The 27,212-nt window shown below is 39.5% G+C and overlaps 1 protein-coding gene across 1 annotated transcript; it reads right to left on the reverse strand.

Moving 5' to 3' along the window:
- Positions 1-1,252: 1,252 nt before the first annotated feature.
- hipk3a (homeodomain interacting protein kinase 3a) lies at positions 1,253-26,634 on the reverse strand. The gene is made up of 18 exons (XM_077516395.1): positions 26,288-26,634; positions 20,208-21,133; positions 19,906-20,097; positions 19,650-19,831; positions 13,697-13,820; positions 12,425-12,544; positions 11,085-11,171; positions 10,739-10,923; positions 9,910-10,075; positions 9,682-9,802; positions 8,999-9,093; positions 8,699-8,844; positions 8,444-8,593; positions 6,770-7,114; positions 6,413-6,574; positions 6,014-6,282; positions 3,521-3,666; positions 1,253-2,643 (listed from the first exon to the last, which is right to left on the reverse strand). The coding sequence occupies exons 2-18, from the start codon at positions 21,129-21,131 to the stop codon at positions 2,116-2,118; spliced, it is 3,942 nt and encodes a 1,313-aa protein (XP_077372521.1). The 5' UTR covers positions 21,132-21,133; positions 26,288-26,634; the 3' UTR covers positions 1,253-2,115.
- Positions 26,635-27,212: the final 578 nt, after the last annotated feature.

The raw sequence follows: 27,212 nt of genomic DNA on the forward strand, positions 1-27,212 counted from the left end.
ACAAAGAGTCGAAAATACAGCCCGATATGGAAAAAGGCATGTCACGATACAAACTACAACAAAAAGAAGTCAACACCACACTGGTTACACAAAGAGTTAATCTCAGCCTACATTTCAAGATGAAATACTGATGCTAAAAGGCACACACAAACACGCGCGAGCGTGCACACACAAAATCAAACCAAAAAAAAAAAAAAAAGCTCAACTTCCATTACAGCAGTTTACAAATCACTTTAAAACATAGCAGATATACAGAGGCACTAGCATGTAGGATAGCATTTATACTCTATAATCAAAGTAAAAGCCACTTCTAGTCACCAGAACAACAATACAGAGAGAATTGCAGGCTTAAATGAGATTCATCCTCTAAATTCACAGCTACAAAGTGGCAGATAATCAGTACATAGCAGCGTAATATCTATACATTCCAAATACTATTTGCCAAATATAGCTCAGAAAAATAAAACCTCAACCTCATTTGTAAAATAGATCTCTGACATTATTTATTTCAAACTGCAACAGTTAGCTGGAGGTGAAAGAATGAATAACATCAACCTGTGCCTCAGAAAAAAAATGATTGAACAATGTCTTTGGTGCTGATTGCCTTAAAAGACCAGCTGAGCACTACTCCACGCAAAAATCGAACACATGAAAATAATAGCAAGGCTATGCATAATACACCCTGAAGGAATGTAACAAAACGGACAGGCTCAACCTAGAACAGGTTGGACGTGAGAACATTGATCATGAAATAGCTCAGCAAGGGTGCTGTAAATTACTCAATTATTTCAAATGCTGTGAACATTTAAAACAACTTTTTTTCAAGATCTATGCCACTCCCCCCCCCCCCAAAAAAAAAAAACTAGTGTTGTTCCGATACCGTTTTTTGGCCCCCGATACCGATCCCGATACCCAGCTTTGCAGTATCGGCCGATACCGATACCATACCAATACCTACATTTTTTTTCCTCAACATGAAAAAACTGTCCTGCCATTGGTTTAGAGCATTCAGGGGCCCATAGGATATCTTAGATCGGCATGCAGTGAACATGTCACACATCAGTGAATGTCGTGCACGAGCAAGACACAAGATGCTGCATCCAAAATCCTATATTACCGTTGGAATTAATGGTATCGGCATGTTACTTGCGAGTACTCACCAATACCGATACCACTGTTTTAATGCGGTATCGGCGCCTTTGCGAATACCAGTTATCGGTATCGGAACAACACAAAAAAAAAAAAAAAAAAAAAAAAAAAAAAAAAAAAAAAAAAACTGCAAATCAAACTAAAAAGGAAAAACAAACAGCAACCCAGAGTCTATCTAGATTGTATTGCAGTTACAGTAAACAGTGACAATACTGTTATGAATTAAGTACTATAGCGAGTAGAAATTGATTATCAAAATATCAAATCACTCTTTATACATATTAAAAAAAAAAATCATTCAGTCAAAGCCCTAAATGTGCAGCCTGTAAGCAAACTGAAGTTGTTTAAACAAAAAGAATCTTCCTATTTATCGAAAACGCCCATCATGTTCAGAGTTTGAAGGCTAAGTGCTGCAAGCCTATTTGAATGTACAATACACACATATATATATTTATATACTATATATAAACTCCTGAAGTGACATCCTGGGCTCTGCTGTTAAGGCACTGGCAGATGGCGGCAGCAACAACAAAGAGAGCCTTCAAATTCCAAGCATGGCTTCAGCAGATCTGAGTGGTACGCACACGCTACAAGGCAACGCAGATGAAATGAAAGGTAGCCGCATGACAGATTCTCAAACAAAACATGACAGAAAATATGTGCAAAGGACACAGCCTTAAATCGCGTCAATGTTGCATCTCATGCGCTCTCAATAAAGCTTTACATTATTCATCCGCTGACACGTACGCTTTGACAGAAAGTCTTTCCGAACTGAAGTAGCGTCAACAATTTATCACAAGCTATTAACCATCAGATTAGAGACGCAGTGAATTTAACTTGTTGAACATTATTTATATGCGTTTTCCTCTCCTGATCACAAATGTTGGCTTTGTGCTCTACTTGCCCGACTGTGTTTCCCGTTCGCCTTTGAAACCCCTTGGTGCTGCTTCGGGCCCACTTGACTCCTCAAATATAAGAAAACTGAGGATGGTGGCCCAGTTTGGTGGGACTCAGAGGGAAACCCGTGTAGGCGGCTGGTGAGCCCATGTACGGGTGAGGAGGGGGCAGCGGCGGGGGGAAGGCGGGTTTGAACGGGTGGGGGTGGCAGGCGTAGCCGGGCTGTTGATGAGGGTAGATTGTTGGTGAGGGGAGGAGCCTGTGATAGCCAGGTTGCTGAGAATGGCTGCCGAGGCCCATGGTCACCTGGTGGACAATAGCGCCACCTTGGGTGTGGGAGAGGCTGTAGCTGTGCTGAAGTAGAGGAGGAGGATGAGAGGCCAACATAGGGTGGGGGGCTGTGGGGAGGGGTCCGCTGGGAGGGTAAGATAACAGGGTGTGTGTGGGCGGGGCGCCTAACTTGTGCTTGGGGCTGTTGTGTGGCAGGTGGGGGAAGTTGTGTGTGTGGACAGTAGGGGGGATAAAGGCGTGAGGTCGCAGTGGCCCGTAGTTGCCGTTCCACTCTTTGATGTTGTGGTTGGAAACAAATGGCTGCACCTAAAGCAGGACAAAAAAAAACAAAAAACATTGTCTGAAAACATGAAATCTGTTTTATGAACGAATAAAAATAAACTTTTAAACATTCACTTATTTTTCCAGTTTTTCCAGTATACAAACAAATCAAATTCAGAGTTGCATACCATCTAGTAACTAAGTATAGTTCAACAGCATTGAGCTCTAATGGATGTGGATGTGTAAGATGATATATGCCTGTGAGAAATATACTGTATATCAATATACAGTTTAATTCTCTTTTGTTGTCAGGTTTTGTTTTACATTTTTATGTACAGCTCTTTATTTGGTTGTTTTGATGTGCTCCACAAAAAAAGTTGAGGCGTTGAAAATGTGATGCAACATGCATAACATTTATGCCAATAATGCTCATTTCCATTAAACCTGTTTATGGTGTTTGGCGGTATAAGACTTTCATTATTATGGTTTGGTTGAACATGTCGGTCATTAACCCATTTGCTCACAAAAACGTATAAATCCGTTCTATTTTAAAAGTTTTAAGTGTCCCAAAGACGTATTTAGACGTTGGTACGGTTTTTGATGTAGAAACAATTATGGGCGTGATTTCCTGTAAGACACCGGACTTCCGAGGGAGTGATTTTCTTTTCACGGAGCGGTTTATTTAAAGGGTTTTATTTTATTTTGTTCCTTTTCTAAACAATCACAAGCATTAGCATATTATTTGAAAATCTTTTGCACAGCTTGGAAATGTGTTGTCATGTTGGTGGTTGTTCCAACAACCACAAGTAGCTGAATATATGGTGCTTTTTCACCTTATCATCTAACATATTCCTCATGACTAAACGGAGTTTTACCATAATTTGTACCACTTAAACAGCAAAAATAAAGAAGGCAACAAGACCTGTCCAAGGCTCATTGGGTGCTGCTGCTGCCGTTTTTGTTGCCACGACATGAGAGGTGTTGATTGAAGGAGGGGGATTGCGGAGGGAGTGCTCTGTTGTCCGGTAATGTTGCAGCGCCCTTTGGATCGGGACCATGACTCTGAGACTTGACAGAAAAGAATTTAGTCAGACAAGTCGTGATAACAAAAGTCCAAATATTCTTCACACTGCAAGGAGAACTGTTAATTTAGTCCGCATGATCATCAAGACTACAAACAGGGGGAAATAAGAATTGAGAAAAATGTCAAACAGGCATGCAAAGTAATGCAGTACTCATACATACTGTATGGATATTATATTTGGAGGACACGTTCTCCCTTAGGCTTTTATAAAGCTGTAACATGACAAATTTTGTCCCAAGATCTTGTACTGTAAAAGCATTGCAGATTTGACCGCTTGAAGACTGCAAAGCAAATTGTGCAAAGCTGGACATTCATTTCCATGTAAATGAAGTCAAAAGGCTGATGTGACTTTGGGGGACTTAAAAATTAATTTGGCACATTTGTTTATAGTGCAGCAGCCTTTTTTGTCATGGGTGAGAAAATACATCATTTTGTATACTGTACTGTCTACATATCTTATTTCCTATATTTTACACTACTTTTACTTTCTTTCTATAATGCATTATTTGAGGAACTGAGCTGACTGAATTTCCTGCAGGATAATAAAAGTATCTAGTATCTAGCCATCTACCTATCCATGCATCCTGGGAGTTCAGGTGCCGCTACATGGGGGCTGGGCTCCAACAAAAACATTCTCTTAAAAAACAGCCAATGTTTGCCGTACATCATAAACCTACAGACAAAGACTAGACTTGTTTATTAGGGGGTGAAAAATGCATCCACCTTTCCCTCCAAGAGTAGTACATTTAATTAATCAAAACCATGAACCTAGAATTAAAATATGACATTTGAAAGGAGCATGGCATATCGGAAATAAATACTTTTGCAATTATTGTTTATGTTGATACACTGATGGAGAGAAAGTCACTAGTTGTCGGAAAACATAAAATTCTACTAGTTTGGATGCATCTGAAGTTACGAAAGATAATACCAGAAGTTATAAAACTGCTGTCCCACAGTGATCACCTGTTGAGACCTCTATGGTCCACTAGAGGGCGGTAAGCCCCTACTGGTTCCTTCTGGCCTGCAGAGTAGACACCCAAAACATCCAAGTGGCAGAGATCATAACTGGCACAAAGATTGCCATTTAGTGCATGATAAAAAAGTACAAGGTATCAAACATTTCAGATTTGATTGTAATGATAACAGACTGCTGACTCAAATCACAGCACAGTTAGAAGCTCAGTTACTGCAGTAATTTTCCTCATTTGACTGTTTTATAATTATTATTATTTTTTGATGAGGGGGTAATATTGCAAGAAAAATAACTCAAAAAACAAACAAATATTTATGACATTATAAAGTGGCAAATTTGCGAGAAAGAAATCTCACAACTTACAGCAGAAAACGAATTATGACATTTAAGTGGCAAATCTGGAAAAAAAATAAAATAAATTACAAGAAATAAACTAATTATTACAACACTGTAAAGTGGCAAATTTGCAAAAAATACACTCTCAGATTTATGACATTATAAAGTGGCAAATTTGTGAGAAATATTACCCCACCTCCAGAACCTTAATTAAAAATATTTATAACAATATTTAGGGCATCATAATTATGGACTTGGTGTGTGTGTGTTTTTTGTTTTCTTTTTTAAAGGGATGCACCAATACCAACACTAGTTTTAGGAGTCAGCTGCACTCTTAGCTGCTCCGCTGCGACCGGGCCTACTGCGCTTCTGACACGAAGCTGGAGCGGAGGAGGCTGGGCCTGCATATAAGGCCCAATCGTTCTGTCATAGTTTTATAACTTCTGGTATTATCGAGATGCAATGTTGCATTTCTTTTTCCCCGCTTAATTCTGTGGTACACACACAGCGGTACCATGGCATCACTGGTACTTATGGTAATGTATAATGATACAGAGATGACTTGTAATACACTCAATACGCAAAGTACATGAAACTATAGATTTGTGTATGGTGCAAAATATTGTTGGCCCTCTTCCCTCCAACATGCAGAAAGTAAGAATGTTGGTAACATTAGGACCACTGATGTCATTTTTGCTAATGTCGTATGGAAAAATAGTTGCTAGAGGGGTCAGAAAATTTGCTAAATATAGTGTCCACATTTGTGCACATAAAAGCCCCACATATTTTATGTTTTACTTTGATTTTAAAGTCACTGTGAGGGCCGAACAGAAACTGTGGGCTGGCCAACTTACTGCCTAGAACTGGTCTGCTAAAAAGGTGAATTCAGATAAACGTTCCAAAATTCCTGTTAGAAACATGTGAAGAACTTAATGAAATGAAAACACTGTGTTAAGCCGGATAGTCATTTCTTGCTTTTGTGACCGAATTTGTTCAGCAGTGAAAGTGGCAATACTAACCTGTTCTCTGGAAACGCTGCTGTGTTCCTTGAGTGTTGTTTTGGACTCTCATTGGTGGAACCACCATTGTCCTGATACCGCGAGGCCTCCGACTCTGCACTGCAGGGGAAGGCAATGGCGCTACCACGGCAGCTAGAGTTGGGCGACTGTTGTGGTTGCTGTCAAGGAAACAATACGGACTGTTGCCATGGGGGGATGTCGATGTGTTGGATGTAGGGGAGCCCTCTACAGTTTCACAGCCACTCTCGTGACCATCATCTTCAGACATACTGTATGTACACAGAAGAACAATTCGGTTGGTACAGTCAAAATGGGTGTATTTTTACTCTTGTGGAAAATTAACACTTCAAATTATTTGGCTAACAAACACCCTCAAATAGAAAACCAAAAAACAAAAACCTGTTGGGTCTTTTGCAGGGTGACGCAGACGGGCTGGAGTGCAGAGAGTTGGATGCAAATGAACTGGTGCTGAGGCTGCTGTCAGGACTGCTTAGGGAACACACTCTTTCCATCGTCACACTGGTGTTTCTGCATACCTCACATACACACTGCTCTTTACACCTAAATGAAGAACAAAACAGGTGATGTTATTTGAGGCCAAAATTCCAGTCTGTTGCAACATTTACAGGTCAAGGTTTGGAATTATGAAAAAGGAAACAACATAACTGCCTTTTAGCTTATACTCCGTGCAAAATTATTCAGTTCTCCATATTGTCCTTTCCTGAAATACCATTACAACCATTTAAAGATACTCACCCTCTTAGACAGCACAACTGTGGCTTGTCTTCCTCTACCTCTTCACCATCTGTTGGTTCACTGTGAATGCTGATCACGCTGTGCGTTGGACTCGGTGTGTCACCCATGAGAAGCGCGACATCTCGCTGCAGCTCTTTGTTTGGTACATCCTCTTTGAGGAAGCCCACCCCTTCTTGTGAATCATCGTCCTCCTCATCCGAATTTAGATGCGTGTGCTGCTGTGTTTCCACCTGAGGTACCTCCCTCTCAGATTTGCTGATTCCTGACACAGCCTGACCAACAACATTGGCCGTTTTGGGGGATCGATAGTGAGACGTGTGGATGCTAACTGGATGGGACAGGTTCCTTTTAAAACAAGAGGGAATGCATAGACAGTTAAGTTGGGTTAGAATAAAGCAACAGAGCAGCAGCAATGTTTGATGATGGGGAACCCCCCCCCCAAAAAAAAGGACATCTCATATGTCAATAACGTTATACTCTACCACGATACAGATATTTTCAAATGTATATGTGTCCTTGTCTGTTTATTACTTTCAGTTAATTGCTACCGAACCGCCGTGGTGCAAGTAGCCGAGTACCACCGATCTTGCTTCAACCTGCATCAAACCTATGCATAGGTGATGCAAGAGTGTTACAGCTTGTGCCCAGCAAAGCTTTTCCGGGCCGTCTCCAACGTTCAATTACTGGAAAAACTTAAAAATCTGTGATTTTCAATTTTAGTATTGATGGTGTTTTAATGAGGCACAAAACGCAAATTTTGATTCGGAAACTAGGATGCGAAACCACTTTACAGACTTCTTTTTTTTTCTCCTAAACAGTTAAAAAATTAAGGGTTTGTTGTGAGCCATTTCTTTCGTTCACAGTTAATTCTTTCACAAAGTGGTAGTACTGTATTCATTATGTGGGTTTACCCAACTTGTTATTGATTAATTTTCAGTAATTGCAGATTTAATTTTGCACCATAGGTTTGTTATATGTGGTGGATTATCACCTCCCTGGTTTGTTATTCAGTTTGCCACCTGGTGGCAGCTAGGTGGAACTACCATAGTAAGTGAAAGTTTTTTTGTCAAATCAATTCCATCCATCCACGCTCATTTTTCCCCATGCAAAACAAAACAAAAGTATACAGGGTGATTTCTTCACAGTACTCAATTTTTTTTTTTAAATCCTGATTTTGTGGGTTTTCGGAGCTGGAAGCCCAAATTATGTAAAGATAAACAAATAAATACTTGAAATATGATAAGTATGAAAGTTTGACCTTAAATGTAACACATATTGTGTTGAGCCATAAACATATCTATGTGCATTAAAGCAAAACATTTAATAAATGTTTGCGTATGATATTCACAATATTTGTTCATGTCAAAATACTGGGGTCATTTTTTTTTTATTATTATTATTCAATTTTAATTATGCAAGTAATTAACTGATTAGATGAAGAGGAGGATGAATGTGCAGTGGATCAAAAATGCTAAAAATAGATGTAGAACATAAAAAGAATTAACACGTGTTCTTCAAATTTGGCAGACAAAAACTGTTGAAAAATAGCCTGTTTAAGTAACTAATCATAATTAATAAAAAATTCCAAGACGTGATTAATCTGATTTAAAAAAAAAATAATCGTTTGACAGTGCTAATATAACCCAGCTTTGTATAGGACTAATAAACACTCACCTGTTGTGATGCTGCTGCCTGTTTCTTTTATTAACTGACTGGGGCCACACAACATGCGCTATGCCAACGTTGAGAGGCTGATGTGCAGAGACAGCTGGCACATGATTGGTCAGGAGTGGCTGCTGCATTAAGGTACTATAACGTACTTTCCTGTGTTAGTCAAAAATAAGAGTAACCGGGGAGAAAAAGCACAACACTTTAGTTCTGTACTGTTGGGTCTTATCGAATGCAAATGCAAAAACACTTGTGACTAACCCCCACTCGCTGAGTCTCGGTGCACAGACTGTGTTGTCATTAGTTAGGGAAGATGTGGGTGGTGGAACAGGGTGAGTCGGGGGCACACCGACTGCAGTCATCTGTGGCCAGGCCAGGAGCTGCTGACCCCGGTTTGACCAAGCTGGCTGTAAAGACAGGACAGAATTCCTGATATTAGACATCTGATTCAAGATTTTTAATACAGCAACCACGGAAATACTTTGTGTTGGAACAATAAATTACAATAAAAAAAAAACAGTATAGGTATGTAGGGGGAGCTTGAACTGATTCATGCCTTACCTGTGTTATTACACTCGGCCTCACTTGGAGGGTCTGGAGAGGAGGTGCTTGAGGTACCATTGGAACTGAGTAGCTGACCGATTGGTTAAGGTTACCTTTAAAAGACAAACAACAAAAATAAATTCAAGACCAATAATTTACATTTTACTGTATTTCCAAATGATCTTATAGGGATGAAACAGTTGATCGGTGAAGAGTAATACAGTATGTGTCTGAACTGCTCTGTAGTTGGGGCATCATTCTATCCTGTGACAGTGCACAGTAGCGAAAGAAGAATAAGAATATTGAGAGCATTGGCAGCAAATAGGATACATTGATCCATGCTCAAATATCATCACAGATTAGATCATCATCTTCTTCTGACTACACAAGCAAAGATGTGCTCAAGTAGTCTGTCTGGTTACCCAGATGCTGTCCTAATAAGTTATCATACAAACATCAGTTTTGCGCCACTTGTTTGTGCTTGCTTTATTTGCGTCACTCGCTAGTCTGTACAGTGTACAGCAAACATTAGCCTGTTTGTTTATTTGTGTAGCAGAGAAGAGAATGAGGCCATGTAGCTTGTTGGGGCGCATATTGATATGCTTGGAATTTTTACTGTGCTTTTATACTTTTGCTATTCAAAATAGAACATGTTGCAAAGCTTTCTGCTGTGTCCGGATCATACTCTATGATTGATATACCTTGAATGTTGGGTGGACAAAGAAGAATGGGTGGGAAGGAGTCACTGCATCCAAACTGACCATTCCTTGCCGCTAGAGCAATCCCAGGATGCAACACTGAAGGAGCTGATTGAGCAATAGGCTGCATTGGGAACAGTGAAAGAGGATACAGTAAACTGATGTTGGCGTTTATTTTAGTGGCCAAAACAAATGATAACCGCATACAATAGACAAATTACAAAACTTTACCTGAGTGTGAACTGGTATGTTGTTGTAGCCCAGAGGGAGGCCAGAGGAAGTGGTGGGACCAACAAGCGGTCTAGAGAAATGAATGGTGTTCTGGTTCAGTGCATCAAAAACTGCATTATTGGGGCGGCCATGGCACACGTCCATGATGCGAAAAGATGACTGCACGCTGATTGGAAGAGGGCAGAGAAAGTGGGTAATTACACAAAGTGCACATTCGATAATCAAGATTGCATTATTTACAACTTATCACTATAGTTTTAGTTGAGTTAAAGTATTGGAAGAGATAGACCTAAAATAGAGACTGACAAGTGAACGATATACCATATATTATGCTGAAAATCCTTTGCTTGCAATAACTCCAAGATTGTCTGGCTTATTGATATGATTTTGCATTTTTTTTTGTGATTATCCCCTTGAATCTATGGTAGCAGGTCAAATGCATGCTCCGTTATGTTTATCTTGAGATGTACTTGGACAGTATAAAAATCTTCCATTTTTTATTTACTTAAACCCTTTATCTTGCTACATGCTGAAAGATCCCCTAATTAGTTTGCATTTTTCTTTAAATTAGGACACAAAATGCTTCTTGGCTTTAGACAGTAACAGTAATAGTGTTGTTTCCAAAAACTTCCATCATTAAAAAAATAATAAAGAAAGACACCTTTTTTTAGGCTCAAACATTAAAAACAGTATTGCATACATGGCCAGTTAACTGGACCTGACATTATGTAACCTTACATTTGCAATCCCTCTATACATATATGGGGAAGAGGACAATATGTGAATTTGGAATGTGTGACACGGTGTCAGTCACTTATCAAAGGCTTACTGGTTACTATGTGGGTGGTCCAACAGATGAGTCATGGTGAGGAAAGGGTGACTGAGGACATTGGAGGGAACAGTTCTGTCCCCTGCATCTATCAGCAGCATGCTCTTCAGTAGAGAGACAAACTCCCTCCTGTCTGTTTTCTCTGCCTGTATGTCACTGTTGTCAGGACTCAACACAAAGTTCACCTGAAAGGAAGGTATAGGGAAACACTCAAAAGAAAAATATGTATAAGAATCCCTGGGAGCACATTTACTTAAAATACTGATGGCTATTTGACTGAGGAACAATTAAGCATTATTAGGCTAGAGCTTTACTTGATCCCTACCACGTGTCTGTTTAGACTTACGTGTGCAATGTCGTCCAGACAGCTGAAGATGTATTTTCTGGCTTCTTTGGATTTAAGTCCTGTCTCTTTCTCATGCTCTTCTGTTGTCTGGAGAAAAAAAAAAATGTACAAAAATTTTAAATAATACAGTATGGCATAAAAGACAAAATGGCTTAGGTCTTTGCGAAGTATTTATATTCAGTGGCTATTGGCTACATACCCCTATTCAAATGTGGGCCAAGGGAAAGTGTGACCAACAGAAATAATTTCAAAACATTTGACTATTAATGTGACCTGTAACTTGTGCAACTCGAAACAAATGGGAGGGGGGAGGGGGGGAACTGAAATAATGTTGAAATAAGGTTACATAAGTGTGCAAACCCTTCTAACTGGTGTTCAGAAGTAATCAGTATTGAAACAAGTTAAATGGGAGTCACAACACATTTGCCATCATCTAAAGTGACTGATTAATTAATTCAAAAATAAAGTTCTGATGTTCGAGTTGCTTGCCTTTAGAGATGACTTACTGCTAATTCTATTGAATTCTAATTTGTAATAAATACATAGAAAACATGTTTCTGTTGCCACCATTTCTTCATGGTAGGAAAGGTGTCCTTCTGTTGATGAGCTTTGTTGTGTTTGCACCAAACACCTTTCGGAATTAGGGCCAAAAAGGTTTAACACCACATGTTCTCTCCCAAACGTGTGAAAATGTTGTGGAATGACAAAAACAAAGATGTCTGTGTATTGTGAACACAAATCACTCAGACTGAGGCGCATCAGAAAAGAGAAGTAGGTTTGCTTTCAAATTTTTCACAATTATTATTATTATTCACAATTTGAAAACAAAATAACGGTGTTGCAACTTCAATTTATGAATTATTTTAGGCGCTTTTCCATTACAGGTTCCAGAACAGCCTGTCCCTGCTCTGTTCCGGCCTGGCCTTTGTTGCGTCTCTATTACAAAAGGCAATCATTTAAATGTATTAACTGCGTGAGCCTCCACTGCACACTTTCAGTGTGTTGGGATTCTGCCATGGTATTTCACGTATTTCAGCCACTGGTTTTGTTTACCCCAAAAACATGAACAACAGTTGCAACATGGCAATTATAGCCTAGAGCAATTGCACAGGAAGTTGGAAGAGGTTCTGAAGAACTGTTCCCTTATCACCGTATGTCCTCGAAAAAGTGTAGTGGAAACATCACACCACACAGGGCGGAACCAGGCTGTTTCAAATTCAGTGGAAACGTGGCATTTGAAAGCAGTGTTCAGTTTGGTTTAAATCGATTATATAAGAACACTAAACAAGAATATGATAAAAGGTAAAATTATGTACATTTTCTTGTGTGTGCACACATACTTTTAGTCTCCAGGAGGGGTATGCAGATTCTGATTCTTTACAGAAGAAACGGGAGGTCTTGGTGCCCTTGTTGAGCAAGTGCTCTGCGGGTAGGCCTTGGGTCTGAGAGATGTAGCGGATCTGACAGAAAAAAAAAAGGAAAAAAAAGATAATGTCACTGGATACAAACGTTGATTTAAAGTTTCCCTGATCCATTCTGGCCATAAAGTTTGAATAATCTGTTGTTTTTTCACATAAACACAAGAGTTCAGACAGCATTGGACTTAAAACCCCCGGAACAAGGCACACAATTACAACAGTGTCTGCAAACTCCATGATCAAGCTTGTGGTTATAAATATATTTTGCTGTCGAGTGATAAGCAATGAGCCGTGGCATTGGGCAGCATACTTTGCGTGGCTCAAAGTGCAAGTGTAAGAGAGTACTAGACCAACTCTTACTACTCTACAATCATTTGAATAAGGAGACTGCACAAGTGTATTTATCTAGGATTAACATGCTGAGTAAATAACAACTGATTCTGATCGTCACAGAGTTGCGTTAAATACACGAATACAATGTCACTGTGCGCATGTTGTAGACCTTTCCCAGGCTCCCACATCACCCTTGGGGGGAAATGAAGTTGGAGTCCCAGTTGTGGCGTTTAGAGTAGACCACACAACACTGTCGCACGTTGCCAAGAACAATTTCCTGATTCATTTAACATTTAAGTGGATTCCTTGCTCGATCTGACTTTCATCATACAGTGAGAAAGATATCAAGCAGTCACAAAATAATGACTACATACAATGAAGATACAGTATACTTGGAACTTGGACGCAATCTCCTGGGAAAAATACTTTAGTGTAAGCTATTAAAGTATACCTCCGGTGCCCCATTTTAGGGTATTACTGAGGAAACAGAGCAATACTGTTAAGTTTGATGAATATCTGGTGTTCTCATTTTTGTGTCTAGTCTTGTAAATAAAAAAATAATTCCCCTGGCTAATTTTGATGCTTGTCTCCATGTTTGGGCAGATGAGACAACACGTTAATAGTGATTTTTGAGTGATATTCCAGAGCGCCCTATAGATGTTAACAAGAAATGCTTTTGAATGTAGTTTTTGACAAGCCATGTATTATTTAACCTTCTGAGTACCACAAGTATACGGTACTTTAAAAATAAAAATTCAGTCAATTTAGATTTTTTTCCCACTTCCATCTTCTCCACAATACATATAGTTTGATAGTTATATTTCTAAATGTTGATATGAATGTGTTAGTGAAGAGTATTACCTGATCGTATTCCAAAGCGCCGGGGTAGAGGGGCCAGCCCAGGAAGAGCTCTGCTATAACACATCCCAATGACCACATATCAATAGCTTCACAAAATGGCAGGCCCAAAATAATCTCCGGAGCTCTGAAAAGGGGGGAAAAAGAAGAAGAAACAGAGGTCATTAACAGGTTACCTCTTGGTCAGAGTTGCTCGCAACAGATCAAGTAGAGGGACATACAAGAGATCATTTTCAGGACTTTTCAAAGATGTTTGCTTGGCAACACTTGTTGAGTAATGGTCAATCTATAGGCCAACTATCAAAAGATACTGCTCAGGGAGTGAGAAATAGATTCTTATAAATAAATAGATTCTCTTCATTATAAAACAACAACAACAAGAACATAATGCTTGTGGAAATGTGCAAATGCATGATTATGAGGGGCAGCTGCCATATTATATGGTCTACAATCAAACGGAAATAAAATTTTACCACACTATCCAAATATGTAATGCAGCAATTTGGGGTGTGCATCGCTCCAATAATATATATATTTTTTAATATCTGGATAAAAATACCATTCAAGTGGAATGATTCGATTCAGTGGGACTACAATTTGATTCAATGTGGTACGACTGAAGCAGTCATGTCTATTAATCTGCAACATGAAAAACTTTTGTTGTGGAATTTTCAGTAGGTAGGCGAGATCAATAAACAGTCTGGAAGGAAAACAATTGTCTTTTGGGTATCTTTATATTTAAGTGTTACAGAGCAGTCTATACAATATAGTGGTCTGTGCGAGAGCGTGCAGTAAATTATCATGGGAAGATTCTTATGCAGCCTGATACTGTACTGTATCAACATTTAGGGTAAAATATGTCGATGTAGTGGTTGACACTGACCAGCTCTCTTTTTCAAACTAGCCACAAGAGACACTGTTTCAGTCTACTTTGCCTTTACATTTTGAGTACAAAGGTTGAAGAAACAATTGCACAGCAATAGATGGCCAGCTGATTGTAGGTGGACATGGAGGACATATTTGAGCTAAGCAGCATAATCTGCAGTTAAGGACAGAAGGAGTGGTCAGTGCCCTTTAGTCAGCAAAGCAGCACCATGTCTCAATCTCTTGTGTACATGAAGCATCAAAGCTTTGCACATAGGAGAGCAAAGGAAATGCAAAGTTTTTTACCAATAGTAGCCATGATATGAGTAGATATTACAATAACCACAACAAGCCGCGGTCTTATGTTCCTTATATTAATTTTGCCAAAGAATATTTCTGTCAAGTAATGCAGAGTGCTAGTAAAGAAGACCATATTGTTGCATGCTTAGCAGTTGTACTTTCAAATAATATATCTGATACATTTGACAGGCTGCACAGAAGACAAAGCATGTCCGTTCAAGTGGACATTACAGCGTGGGTTAATTGCACAATTCAAACACGACTAGTAAACCTGCAATAGTAGTAAGAGGCAGCTGTACGAAAACAATTGTTATGCCTGGGCACAGTCTCTGAGTAATAGTGCTACAAATAGCAGCCACTGCTGTGACAACAACAGGGGGAAATGACAGTTACCAAGCAACAACTGGACCAAAGACTATAATAACAGTATAGTATGGTCATAAATGGGGGCAATGTTTGCTGTTGTGTATGTGTGCATGTGTCTAAAAGTGGGTGTTTGTGTGAATGTGTCTACGCACGTATATATAAAGATGTTGTTCAACAGTTTTTACAACACAATCTATTTTTTTCGGTCGTATTTGTCCTGGAACAGTGAATAACAGCAATTTCCTATCAATTCCAAAACAGGAAGAAGCTACATTATGCAATGCAACAATGACGCAACGCTTTTGTTCATTCAGTACAGAACAGAACAAAGTGCAAAATGCATCACTGAGTTTTATGATCAACAACAGAAGAATCTCATTGAAATGTCTCAAACAAAAATGTTTTATTGTTATATCTCGTCATAGAGCAGGATTGGATTCATTCAATACCTTGCTTAATAACCAAATAGCCCATATAGAGATGGTAAATGAGTTGCTCTACTTTTCTTTGTGCTATTTAAATGCATTTGTGCAGAAGTCAGGAGCCTATCCCAGCTCTCTTCGGGCGGGGGGACCCTGAACTGGTCGCCAGCCGATTGCAATAAAAACAGGGAACTAAATTTGCAGAATTTGAGGAACCTATTATCCACTATTCACTGAAAAACTCAAAGAGCAAATCAGAAAAAAAAACGACCCAAGTATTGTTTTTGTGCTCGGGCCAAAGAAATAGATGTCTAACGGAACCATCTTTTGAAATCATACTGTTAGGTTAAATTCATTAATGGCGTTAATTCATCTGCATTTAAGATGTCCTGTTTGGTTGGCAGTCCTTGAATGTACCTTCATACAATACTTACTATAAGCTTGTCAAGTTTACTCCGCTGTTACCAATTGCCTAAATTGCCTGTACTGTATTCCCAAACTTTCCAAAACATGAACAATTGTGTGCATGAATACCAAAAGATTTGATTATTTTCCATAATCGTTCAGCCCTACTAAAAAGCCAAGGCCTCCGTATTCCCCTACCATAACCGCTCATCACAAAACACAAAAATACAGCATGAACGCATGCAAGCCTGGCTCCAGAACTAACTGGTCACACTAGAGAGCAACTGTTTGGACAACATGAACACCGCTGCAATGTGAAGATAAAAGATGACATTTACTGTCTGTGTGTGTCATTGTCTTTCCGACCGAGCCAACATGGAGCATCCAAGTTTGCCAAATCAAAATTCCACTAGAAGCGCAGACAACACCTCCCACTAACAAAATAAATATGAGTCTTTTAACCACATCATGTAATTTAACACCCAAAGGAGATAGAAATTTAAATTAATCTTTAGTTTGGTCCAGTCTGCAACTGTGGCTGTGGGAACGGTAAGCACCTTATATGTAACATCCCATCGTAGGAGCAAGCACTTAACGGTCTACAATATCAATACTAACTAAACAGACGAATGACCGTGACTGTACGATCCCACTGTTACGGGTGTGAGTGATGTGTGAACTGATGAGATGATTGCAAATATTTCGAATGATATTTTAATTGTGATATATACTACAAATAACAGCGGCTTTCATTCACACATCCTTTTGTAAGCAGTCTATAGCTTCGAAGGGAGAAACACATTCACATGGCATCTTGCTTGATGTAAAATCAAACTCATATTCTGAAACAATAGCGTAAGGCCTGACAGTGTGAATCAAAGAACTCAGAAGATATGGTCTAAAACAACACCTCTTTTGATCACAGAGGAGCTCTGTAAGCATCCTGAACCGCCTTTCCCTCCACCTGATCTGCTGAGCTGAATTATTTAAATAACCCAGTGTTCCATTTACATTGTGTGAGCTGGTTTTACTCTTAGGCTGAGTAACAGTGGCAGTGAAGCAGGCAAGCATGATCTGAGAATATTTTCCTAACAGATTTAAAAAATAAATAAACAAAATATGGACTCATGAGACAGTCAACCAGACACGCTGAAGTCATTGGAAGAAATTACTACTAAAGACGTTTAGCACATTATACTGCTCAAGCTTAACAGTTGGTCTTCTAGGCAGTTGACCAATTTAATCATTTATTTTGAGTTCATTCTATTAAAAAAAAATAACAATAAAGCCCGTATCTCAGTGAGCGGCATAAGCTTGCGAACATAGCGAATTTTGGGTTTCGTTAGGGTTTGTGAAAGGTTGCAAACGTATTCAAACATTTTTAAGGACATATTGAACAAGTTAAAATTTTTCTTGTATCCATTGTTTTGCTAACAGTGGTAAAGGGTGTAGTAAGATGTGTCGCTAATGCTAGAGACCACGTTTCACACATACCTGTATGTAAACCGCTTGTAGCATATGTATATCAGCACCCATTCTCCACAACCATCATTCCAGGGAAGAGGAAACAAGGCACAAGGAGGCGGCGCTCGCAACCTATGCTCATGTTCGGACTTGCTAAATGGAGCCTGCAGCATCTCTCCTCAGTGGTGAGTGTGAGTTTGTGTGTATCAATGTATGTTTTAAACTACAGTAGTGCAACTGCACCCACTGTCGCGCTACTGAAACTGAAAGGGAAATGAGTGGTAATGATTTGCTGTCCTGCTTGTAGATTAAAGTGGGGTGGAAATGGAGGAATTTGTGTAGAAATGTAAGCTTTGTATTGCCAAGTCAATACAGACAGAGCCGCTGTTAAATATCGCTAATGACAGAGACGGCCCCCCTGATTTTCACCAACATACGTCAGAAAAGTTTGGCGAATCCAACATTCGCTGCATTTGCAAGCATTCGCCGCTCAGGGAGATACGAACTTTTAAGTTTGAAGTGCATCCTCACTGGCATTCACAGCTTTCACTACCAACATGGCTGCTAATCACAGAGGGAACTTGTTTAAAAAAAAAAAACATAAGTTATGCCAAGCTAGCATGTTTTCTTTTTTAACTTAATATGTTTTAAAAAAAAAAAATTTTTTTAAGTAACTACTATAGCGAATTCTGGAAGAGATTTTGGGGTGGGGGGTGGGGGTAAAAACACTACTAGAATCATCAATTTTTTTGGTTCGTTTTTTTCTGCCATGTCGCCCAGACCTAGATTGATACAGATTTGTGGTTCAAGCAGGTTAAGCAGTCAACCTAGTCCCACCATAAAGATCAAAAAGATGTATTTTCTCATGAGCTGTTGACTTTTTGTGATGTACGTTTAGTTCATTGTGTAACCTGTGTGAAGTATCCAGCCTTTGGAGCTGGTACCCAGTGGCACTTACATGAGCACACCCAGGCACACACAGGAATGTCTAAATGTTTTTCTTGGATCCAAATATGGGTTTTCACATACCACACTATTCAGCAGACTGACAGACCAAAGTGACCTCCCCCATCGCCAATCCCCCCAAATTGTCCCCTTTTTTGCTCAGCCATGGTATTGGCATTGTTGTCATTACTCAACATCAAAACGCAAACAAACACAGAGCCAGACAACACACACATAGCAAACACAAGTGTCACATAAAGCTGTATGTTATGCAATAACTTTCAGCCCCATGCTCACCACCCCTGTCTCGGGTGGAAACGTGACAATCTAGATTTTACTGATACTTGCAGCACATTTTCTACTTTACATTTCTAGCTAGAAGGTTTGCTTCAAGTCCACAGATTGTGCTAAAATATGTGTTATTGTAAACATTGAGGATGTTTTTCTCTAGGTCAACAAGAAATCCTGTTCCGAACAAAGTAAAATTTCAAGTTGCACTCCAAGCAACAAACACCGTGCAAAAGAATGTTGCACAAGTGGAAGGAATAGTTTGCATGCCCCAAATCAATCTACTTGCTAAGACTTGTTCGAGAAAGCGTAAGTGAATAGAATGGCTCACCTGTTGTACTGTGGTTGTAGCAGAAATACTTGGTATGGCAACTAACTTTGCAAAGAAATAAAAATGAACCATGAACAAGTAGCACTATATAGAGAATTAGTTTCCCAGATTGTTATTTTGTACTTTGTAGCAATAGTGTATTTCTTTTAGCATATTTTCTTTTAAATGGAGGGTGTACTTTGACGTTTAGCAAAACATAGGCCTACTGAGTAAATAAGAGATTCATTGTTTTGTCCCTCACAGTTCCCTCTATGTTGTGCAAGAGAAAAATACAAGGTGTGACTTCACTTGTTGAATGTGGAGAGACACATATGAATCCATCTAGCAATGCAAACAGACAAGACAGAAGAGAGTAGAACCAGTATAATGTAAGTGCTAAGTGACTAAGTGAAAATGCAAAGTATTATGTCACATATGTGCAATGCATGCAGGTTCATTCATACCTTTCGTAATACTATGCATTGTGCCTCGAATTTGTGCTATGACCCAAATTAACCAAATACGGATTTTTATTGTTTTTACTGTACCTGATGTTAAATGTACAGCTTTGATTGAAAGTGCATTGCCTCACCTGTAGTATCTGGACTGCAGGTAGGTGGAACAGACTGCCTTTGAGACATGGCTGGCGGATCCAAAGTCAATAACCTTAACTCTGTAGGGTTGTCTGGACGGGTCTATCAGCATGATGTTCTCCGGCTTCAGGTCAGCATGAATCAAACCCAAGGATTTCAGTTTCTTTAATGCTGTCGCTACCTATAAAAACAATAAAACAACTATTATTTAAGATTACAGGTTGCGATTACTATTGAGGATTAGCTATTCATTACCTGCAGCAGTATCGGCCTGATGATTTTGAGTGGCAGTGGGCTGAACTTGTTCTGCTTGAGGAAGTCATAGAGGTTTTGCTCCAGCATCTCAAACACCAGACAGGTGTGACTGCGGTGCTGAAAGCACTCTAGGGCACGCACCACATTATGTTCATCTGCATTCTCACTGCTCAAACGGGCAAGTATGTCCACCTGTAAACAAAATGGCATGTTAACGTCACATGAAAAAATTAAAAACCTAAATTTGACGTGCATGTCTCCCAAAATATTAGCCAACATATACGCATGCAGCGTATTCTCACCTCAATTTGTCCCTGACGTGCATATGATGGGTGGTTCTTCAGTATTTTGACAGCCACCACTTCATTCGTTCCCCTTTTCCAGCACTTCACCACCTGACCAAAGGTGCCACGTCCAAGGAACTCCAACACCTCATAGCTGTGTTTCAATGAGCAGAGAACCTCGTGCTGAACTAACTGATAGTCGCCATCTCCCGTTCCTGATCTGTTCGTGGTAGCCATTGCCTTGGTTGTGATGTTAGACCTGATGTTTGTCCCATTCGATTCATGCCCAATGACAGCCGATTCCCCAACTTTGTCTTGAGCAGGCAGTGCCCCCTTACACCCCGGTTTTGCAACATCATAATTCCCTGTAGTGGTTTGCAACATTGTAGACGAAGCAGGAAGTGAAGGTAGATCAGATGCCTCCTCCACTATCTGCATGGTTCCAACACAGTTGTTATCCTGCTGTAGTTCTACTTCACCTCGCTTCTGTTTGCATCTCTGGGTCACACCTGAGTTTAGGTTTACATGTCCCCCACCTGCTTCATTTGTGTCCCTTTCCTTCTCTTCAAATAGTCTCCTTTCGTTAAGTCCTTTGTTCTGACAATGCAACCCCTGATCTTCAATCCTAGCTAGGTCTTTTTTTCTCCTCTCCAGAGTGGGCAATCCCGCGGGAGGAGGACTACGTTCCTCACTTTTGTTGATTGCTGTTGTCCAGTGCAATCTTTCAAAGTCATCAACTGTTGATGGGAATACGTTGTTGGGGTAGGCAATTCCGTAGTTGACTCCAATCACATAAGTTTTAGGTGGGGGTGGTATGGAAAAGGCTCTGGTGGTTTTATTACTGCGGTGGGCTTCCCCTTTGTGTTTGCTGTTGGTGATTCCTAAGGCACTTGTTTGAGCTGAGTGCAAGTGTGATGGCTGAATCAAGACTTGTGAGGCCATACCTGAAAAGAAAAAAGTAAAACCAGTCTCATTAAGTCCGTCAGTCATTTTTGTGGGCAACATTTCTGTAAAAGAATACAAAAGGCCTGGAACAGAAAAAAAAAATGCTGGCTTAGAGTCAGAGTCAGGGTACACCGAGGAGTTGAGGACTGATCACCTGTAAGTCACAGGTCTGATGCATATTAAGTTTGGCGTTAACCCAGAACTTTGTTGTTGTGTGATGTCAGGGCTAACTAGTGATGCTGCCTCATTCAGTAAAATTATGTTATTGGCAGTAGCCGGAACCAAAAAATATATACTTTCCACAAACATAATCCACCACAATTAGTTTTGATCCAAATTCAGTTTTTTCAAACCAAATCTTGAAGTTTTAAATCCAGATTTAGAAATCTAATCTTGTCGTTAAACCAGATTGGAGCTGTGTTGGCGTTTTGTAGTAGTTCACCATTTTCTTTATTGCTCTACGTGTTGTACAAGTTGAGTAAAACTAAATAATTTCCTCAGTTTATCATCATCATCATCATCATCAACTCCAGATAGTGAAATACTATAGTTTCCTAATTTTTCAGTACAGTTGCTTTAAAACTAGCAATTTTAAAACAATGTAAGGTTTGGGGCCAGCTGGTTTATTACAGCGCTTTCAGTTTCTTCAGATGATCGTTTTGACATCTGTCATTTATACACTATTCAAAACCAACAGAAGTATTCTGGGTTTTAACAAAGTTGTTGCCGTTACACACACCCTGTCTGAAAGGTTGAGCCAACATGACACTCTTACAGAAAACGCGAACTAGTATACTGTAATAGGAGATGAGGGAAGCCTGTTGTAATGTAGCGGGTCAGTTTCACACCGAGTTAAACCGCAAAGCAAGCAGCATACAAGTAAACGGTATACACCATAAAGCTGAAAATGGCAAATTAAACCAAAATAGACTTCAAATTTTAACAAGTGGAAGCCCATTATATACATATATATATATATATATATATATATATATATATATATATATATATATATATATATATATATTAGGGGTGTGAATTGCCTAGTACCTGACGATTCGATTCGTATCACGATTCACAGGTCACGATTCGATTCGATACCGATTAATCCCGATACGAATTTATAAGTCGATTGTTGCGATTTTTTTTCATTCAAATTTAGAAAATACTAATCAGTAAGCTTGTAGAGTAAGATTTATATGAAAATGTATTATTTATTTATCTGAAATTTCAGTCTTATAGAGGTTGTAATCTGTTTCATGTTTGAACAGCATTAAAATAAAATATTAAGGCTTAATGTTCCGTTCATATAACATTCTTCCATGCTCAAGGTGTGAATCCTAACCCGAAGTCAGACGTTTTGTTGAATATTTTTCCATTAAAAATGGAAGTTTAAAAATCGATTCACAAACACACACAAAAAAAAAAAAAAAAAAAAAAAAAAGGCAATGATGATAGGACGTTGAATCGGTAAGACTACCGAATGAACAATTCTGAGCTCTTTAAAATAAATAATAAAAAAAAAAGATTTTTTTTTAATCGATTCAAGAATCGCGCGATGTAGTATCGCGATATATCGCCGAATCGATTTTTTTTTAACACCCCTATTACTTACACCGACCTGGAGCTGAAAATGGAAGGCAACACTTCAAGCCATGAATTGACTGGTAAAAAGTAACAAGTACAGCCTTTCATGTGGTCACTATATACCATTTTACTGGTTTACAAATGCAAAGACTGTGGTAACATAACACTTGACTTTGAATTCATTCTGGCATGTCAAAGCTGTGTCTGCATGTGTTTCTTTCCTTTGAGTTATGTTAATTTTGAGACTGTGAACATTGTCTTGACTCAATCACAATTTATTCAAAATGGCAAAGTTTAATAATGGAAAAGTCCTGCTGTGCATAAGAGAGCAAAAAGGGACTGAAGACTGCTCTTGGATTTCAACACTCAGACACCTGATAAAGTAAAATCATGGCACTGTTTTGTTTGAAAAGAAATGCCTGCAGGGAAGTTAGGGAACGAGCAGTTTTCCCAACTACCGGTACTAAAACTGTCTCACGTATGCTCAGACAGGTACTTTGGGTGTGCTTCTATCAAAAACCATCTGACCAAACAAGAGGTATTGACTTTTTGAACACTGTTTCAAATGATTTCTCTCATAGGGAAAATTTGTGGTAGTTATAGTGGATATAAAAAGTCACATCACCCCTGTACAAAAGCGAGATTTTTGTGATGTAACAAATGGGAACAAGGCGACAAAGAAAACATTTTCCACTTTCGTTACATATAACCTGTATGTCCATTTCCTTTGGAAAAACAAACTACTATTTCTAGTCTAACAGTATGGCTTATCTTGATGTGGCAATATATGCCCACTTTTGTTTATTTTATTTTTTTTGCAAAACAGCTCTAAAGCTGACAAACTTCTTCAGATCACAGATATTTGATGGTCTGGAGTGGATCAAATACAAAATGCATGTATAAATCAGCCAGTATTAGCCAAATTCTTGCAATTCCTTCAATTTTGCTGAAGGCCTCTTAGCAGCCTCCCTGATATTTTTTTTCCTCGCAGTTTTAATTTTAGAGAGACATCCAGTTCTTGGTAATGCTAATATTTTCTCAACCTGATGATGACTGTCTTCACTGTGCTCAGTTGTATATTTAAGGCCTCAAAATTCTTATCTACGCTTCTTCTGACTGATAACAAATGAGATCCCCGTGATGCTGTGATGTGACGCTCTCTGCCTGATCCTAACCCGTGGCATGTGCTTAAAATGTGAATACAACTACTGTGTGGCAGCATGGCTCAGTGGTAGAGTGGTCATCAACCTCAGCAGTTGTGATCGTGTTGTGTCCTTGAGCAAGACACTGAACCCCGATTTGCTCCCAGTGATTGTGGAAGCGCCCTGCATGGCCGAAGTCAACCACTGGTGTATGAATGTGTGTGTGAATGGGTGACTGTAAGGCTTTGTAAAGCGCTTTGGGCACCATATGGTGTATATAAAGCACTACATAAAAAGTATTTGCCATTACAAAAATGCTAGTAAAAAGCATAGCCCTAAAGACACACAATGCCTGCAACCGACCTTCGCTGAGCAGCAAGTATGCCTAGCGGAGGATGTGCAAAGAGCAGCGATAGCGGGAAGGCTGGGCGCCGCAACACACATTTTCTTTTCATTCATGCTTCTTCTGGGCAGCAAACAGGGAATCAAATTTTCTTTAAATCTGAATGAAGACCATAATGTTAGTCCTGGATCCATTCGATTGCAGGTTATTGATGCCCAACCCTTTCGTTAGCTCCTTCACACAGTCATAGACGGTTGCTTTGATCATGTGGGGGCTGCATGCTACATCCAGACGGTGGATAGAAGAGCAAGAGCGGTCGCTGGAATGGACTACTTTTATATGAATTCTATTCAGTGATTTTGGATGTAGGCTGTCAACAACCCGAGACTGTTATTTTTTGGCAGATATCGGACTGACGTCCGAAATCGGATCGGTAAACACCTACAAGAACTAACCAGCGGAAATTACCATGCATGAATTAAGCAGACTTGGTTTCAGAGACAGTTTCCACCACATTATTAGACAGTTAAATTCTGCTTATACTTGACCATTAAAAATGTTAAAATACTACAAAACTATGAGTCAATCTCTCACCATCAGGTTTGATTTAATTACCATTTATTGAGCACTTACTGTTATATTGCTTTCTATAGTTTGTACTTTACTGACTCCTTTTGAGACATTTTAAAACGCAATAATGATTGAAATAATATAATATATATGGAAATAATATTGTGCAAAGAGCGTAACGAGGAGTTGGAAGTACTGTCTTGTACTTACAAGTTTTATGACTATCCTCTTAAGTATGACTAACCTCATAAGTAAATTTTCCCATGAAAGAGTGGGGAAGACTTGGACAGTTGGGTAATCACATCTAATGACGGCCTATCTCAAATTTTGGCCGACAACACAAAAGCATAACATAAATTCTGATATTGCCAAAAACATGAAACGTTCTATGATTCCCTCAATTTGAATTTGAGGTACTTGTAAATGGCATTGATATCAATGTTAAATTTTGTCTGAAATCTGAACTAATCAGTTGACTAGCCTCCCGGAAGGATCATGCTCAACTTTGAACGTTTCATTTTAGGTATAAATGTGTACGGCTACGCAGGAAGTTACATGCAAATGAAACATAAAATACAGTGCTTCCACGATGGTAAGGACTTATTTTTAACTACGTCCATATTCAACACCCACAGCTGCAGGGCTGCAAAAGTATAAATAGTGACCTGATACTACAGACTAAGCAAGCAGTAATGCAAAAAAGGCTCTCCACCATGTGGCTTCTGAGGAGCAACTATTTCCCCTTGTGTGTCCTTGTAATGCAGCCATGTCTATCGGAACTTTGCAGGGCACTAACACACAGAGTGCAAACACGTGTATGTCCCGTGTTTGCTCCAGCGGTAGCCTGATACCCCACAGCTTGGTGACCAGATCCATGCCTGAAATGGAGAGCCACGTATCACGGTGGATACTTGTGGATATGGACACTTGTCAAAGGATACCAGCTGGACACGCAGTTTGTTAGTAATCAATCTAGGACACAGTAACCATATGGGAGGGGTGGTGTTAGTGTTGGTGTGTTTGGGGGAAGGGCAGCAACAGTCTGGACACCTGTTGAAACCCATGTTATAATTAAGTGACAGACAGCTCGAGCACGAGGGTTACTTGAAAAGTTTAAGACTAGATTGAACTACTTACTATGTACTGTAGCCTATGCACTGTACTTTGAGCATTACGTTAGCAGCTCGTGTTACATAATACGAACGAACCTCTTCATGACAGTTCACAAGTTAGTTCGCGATCATTTTCACATCAACATCGAGTTTGTCAACCCAGACTAGCCCGAATAAATAACTGTCAAATCGTTTATCATTAAGTGTACTTAAATGTCGGCAAATGGTTCGTGTCAAAGCTAGCCTGCTAACGCAAACACTACGAAGTTGGCTAGCTTATTTGTTAGCAAACAAGCCAGGCAGCCAGCAAAGGGCTAAAGTCATTTCGGTGCACCAATCAACACACCCACAAACTAACATGCTGAGCACAATACAGTTTTATCTTCTAAGATGACTTACCTTCAGTAAGACCCGTAAACCAAATGAGTCATCGCGTCAAGGAGGCTAGCAGCGAAAAGCCACGCCACCGTCAAACCCTGCATCGGTGTTGCTGCTACTGCTATTGCTGCCATCTTGTTCGACGTCGAGTACAGCTTACTGACTTTTTGCACATTTGAAGCTCCAAATAACAACAAATAACTAGCAGTTACCAAGGCCAGCCATGACCCGAGGTCTCTCGAGACGTCCCACGTTTCGTCAAACGTTGCTTTTGAGTCTGCTCAGAGCGAAAAATCGGCGTTTCTAAACTTCTGCATTGTAATACGCCTTGTGGCTGACAGACGGAGGGGTTGCTGCTAGCTGTTGCTTCCTCGCATGTGTGGAATGTTGGGTAGGGTAGGGGGAGGAGAGAAGGTGTCGAAATGTCAGCCAGTGACAACTGAGGAATTAACTAAACATTATAGTCTGGTGCGGTATGTCAGAGCTATGCCTGAAATTAGGTTATTGCCAAAATTGTTGTTGTTTTTTTGTTTTGTTTTTTTCCCAGTGCGTGTCTTGTTTTGGAGTCAAATAATTCTGATATATCAGGGTTCCATTCCATTTTTCCTGCAACTCAACCTTGTTTTCTGGCACCATTTTCCAAATGAGCGCCTCCAGGTTTATATCACAATGACATTTCGAAGTAATCATCATTGGTGTCTAAACCTATTATTTGAACACAAGTACAGTAACAATGTAGTGGCTGCATGGTGAAAATGTTTCATCATTTTCAATTAACAAGTTTGTTTTGTTAAGATTTGATATGCTCTGTGCAAGAGGTTCTCAAATGGGGGTACGTGAAGGCACTCCAGGGGGTACATGAGAGTAGGCAATTGAATTTCAGCGTCATAAAAACCCAGCATTTCCCCCATACCATACGCCACTGAGAATCTTTATTTATAATTAC

This window comes from Festucalex cinctus, chromosome 3 (genome assembly GCF_051991245.1).
Source record: "Festucalex cinctus isolate MCC-2025b chromosome 3, RoL_Fcin_1.0, whole genome shotgun sequence".
Lineage (NCBI taxonomy): Eukaryota > Metazoa > Chordata > Actinopteri > Syngnathiformes > Syngnathidae > Festucalex > Festucalex cinctus.

What these genes read in the sequence shown, in the direction of transcription:
- hipk3a (XM_077516395.1), bottom strand. Translation starts at nt 21,131, where the DNA reads ATGGCCTCACAAGTCTTGATTCAGCCATCACACTTGCACTCAGCTCAA. An exon ending in GCGCTTTGGAATACGATCAG is followed by an intron (nt 12,545 to 13,696) that starts GTAATACTCTTC and finishes TTTTTCTGTCAG; the next exon opens with ATCCGCTACATCTCTCAGAC. An exon ending in ACCCCTCCTGGAGACTAAAA is followed by an intron (nt 11,172 to 12,424) that starts GTATGTGTGCAC and finishes TTTTTTCTCCAG; the next exon opens with ACAACAGAAGAGCATGAGAA.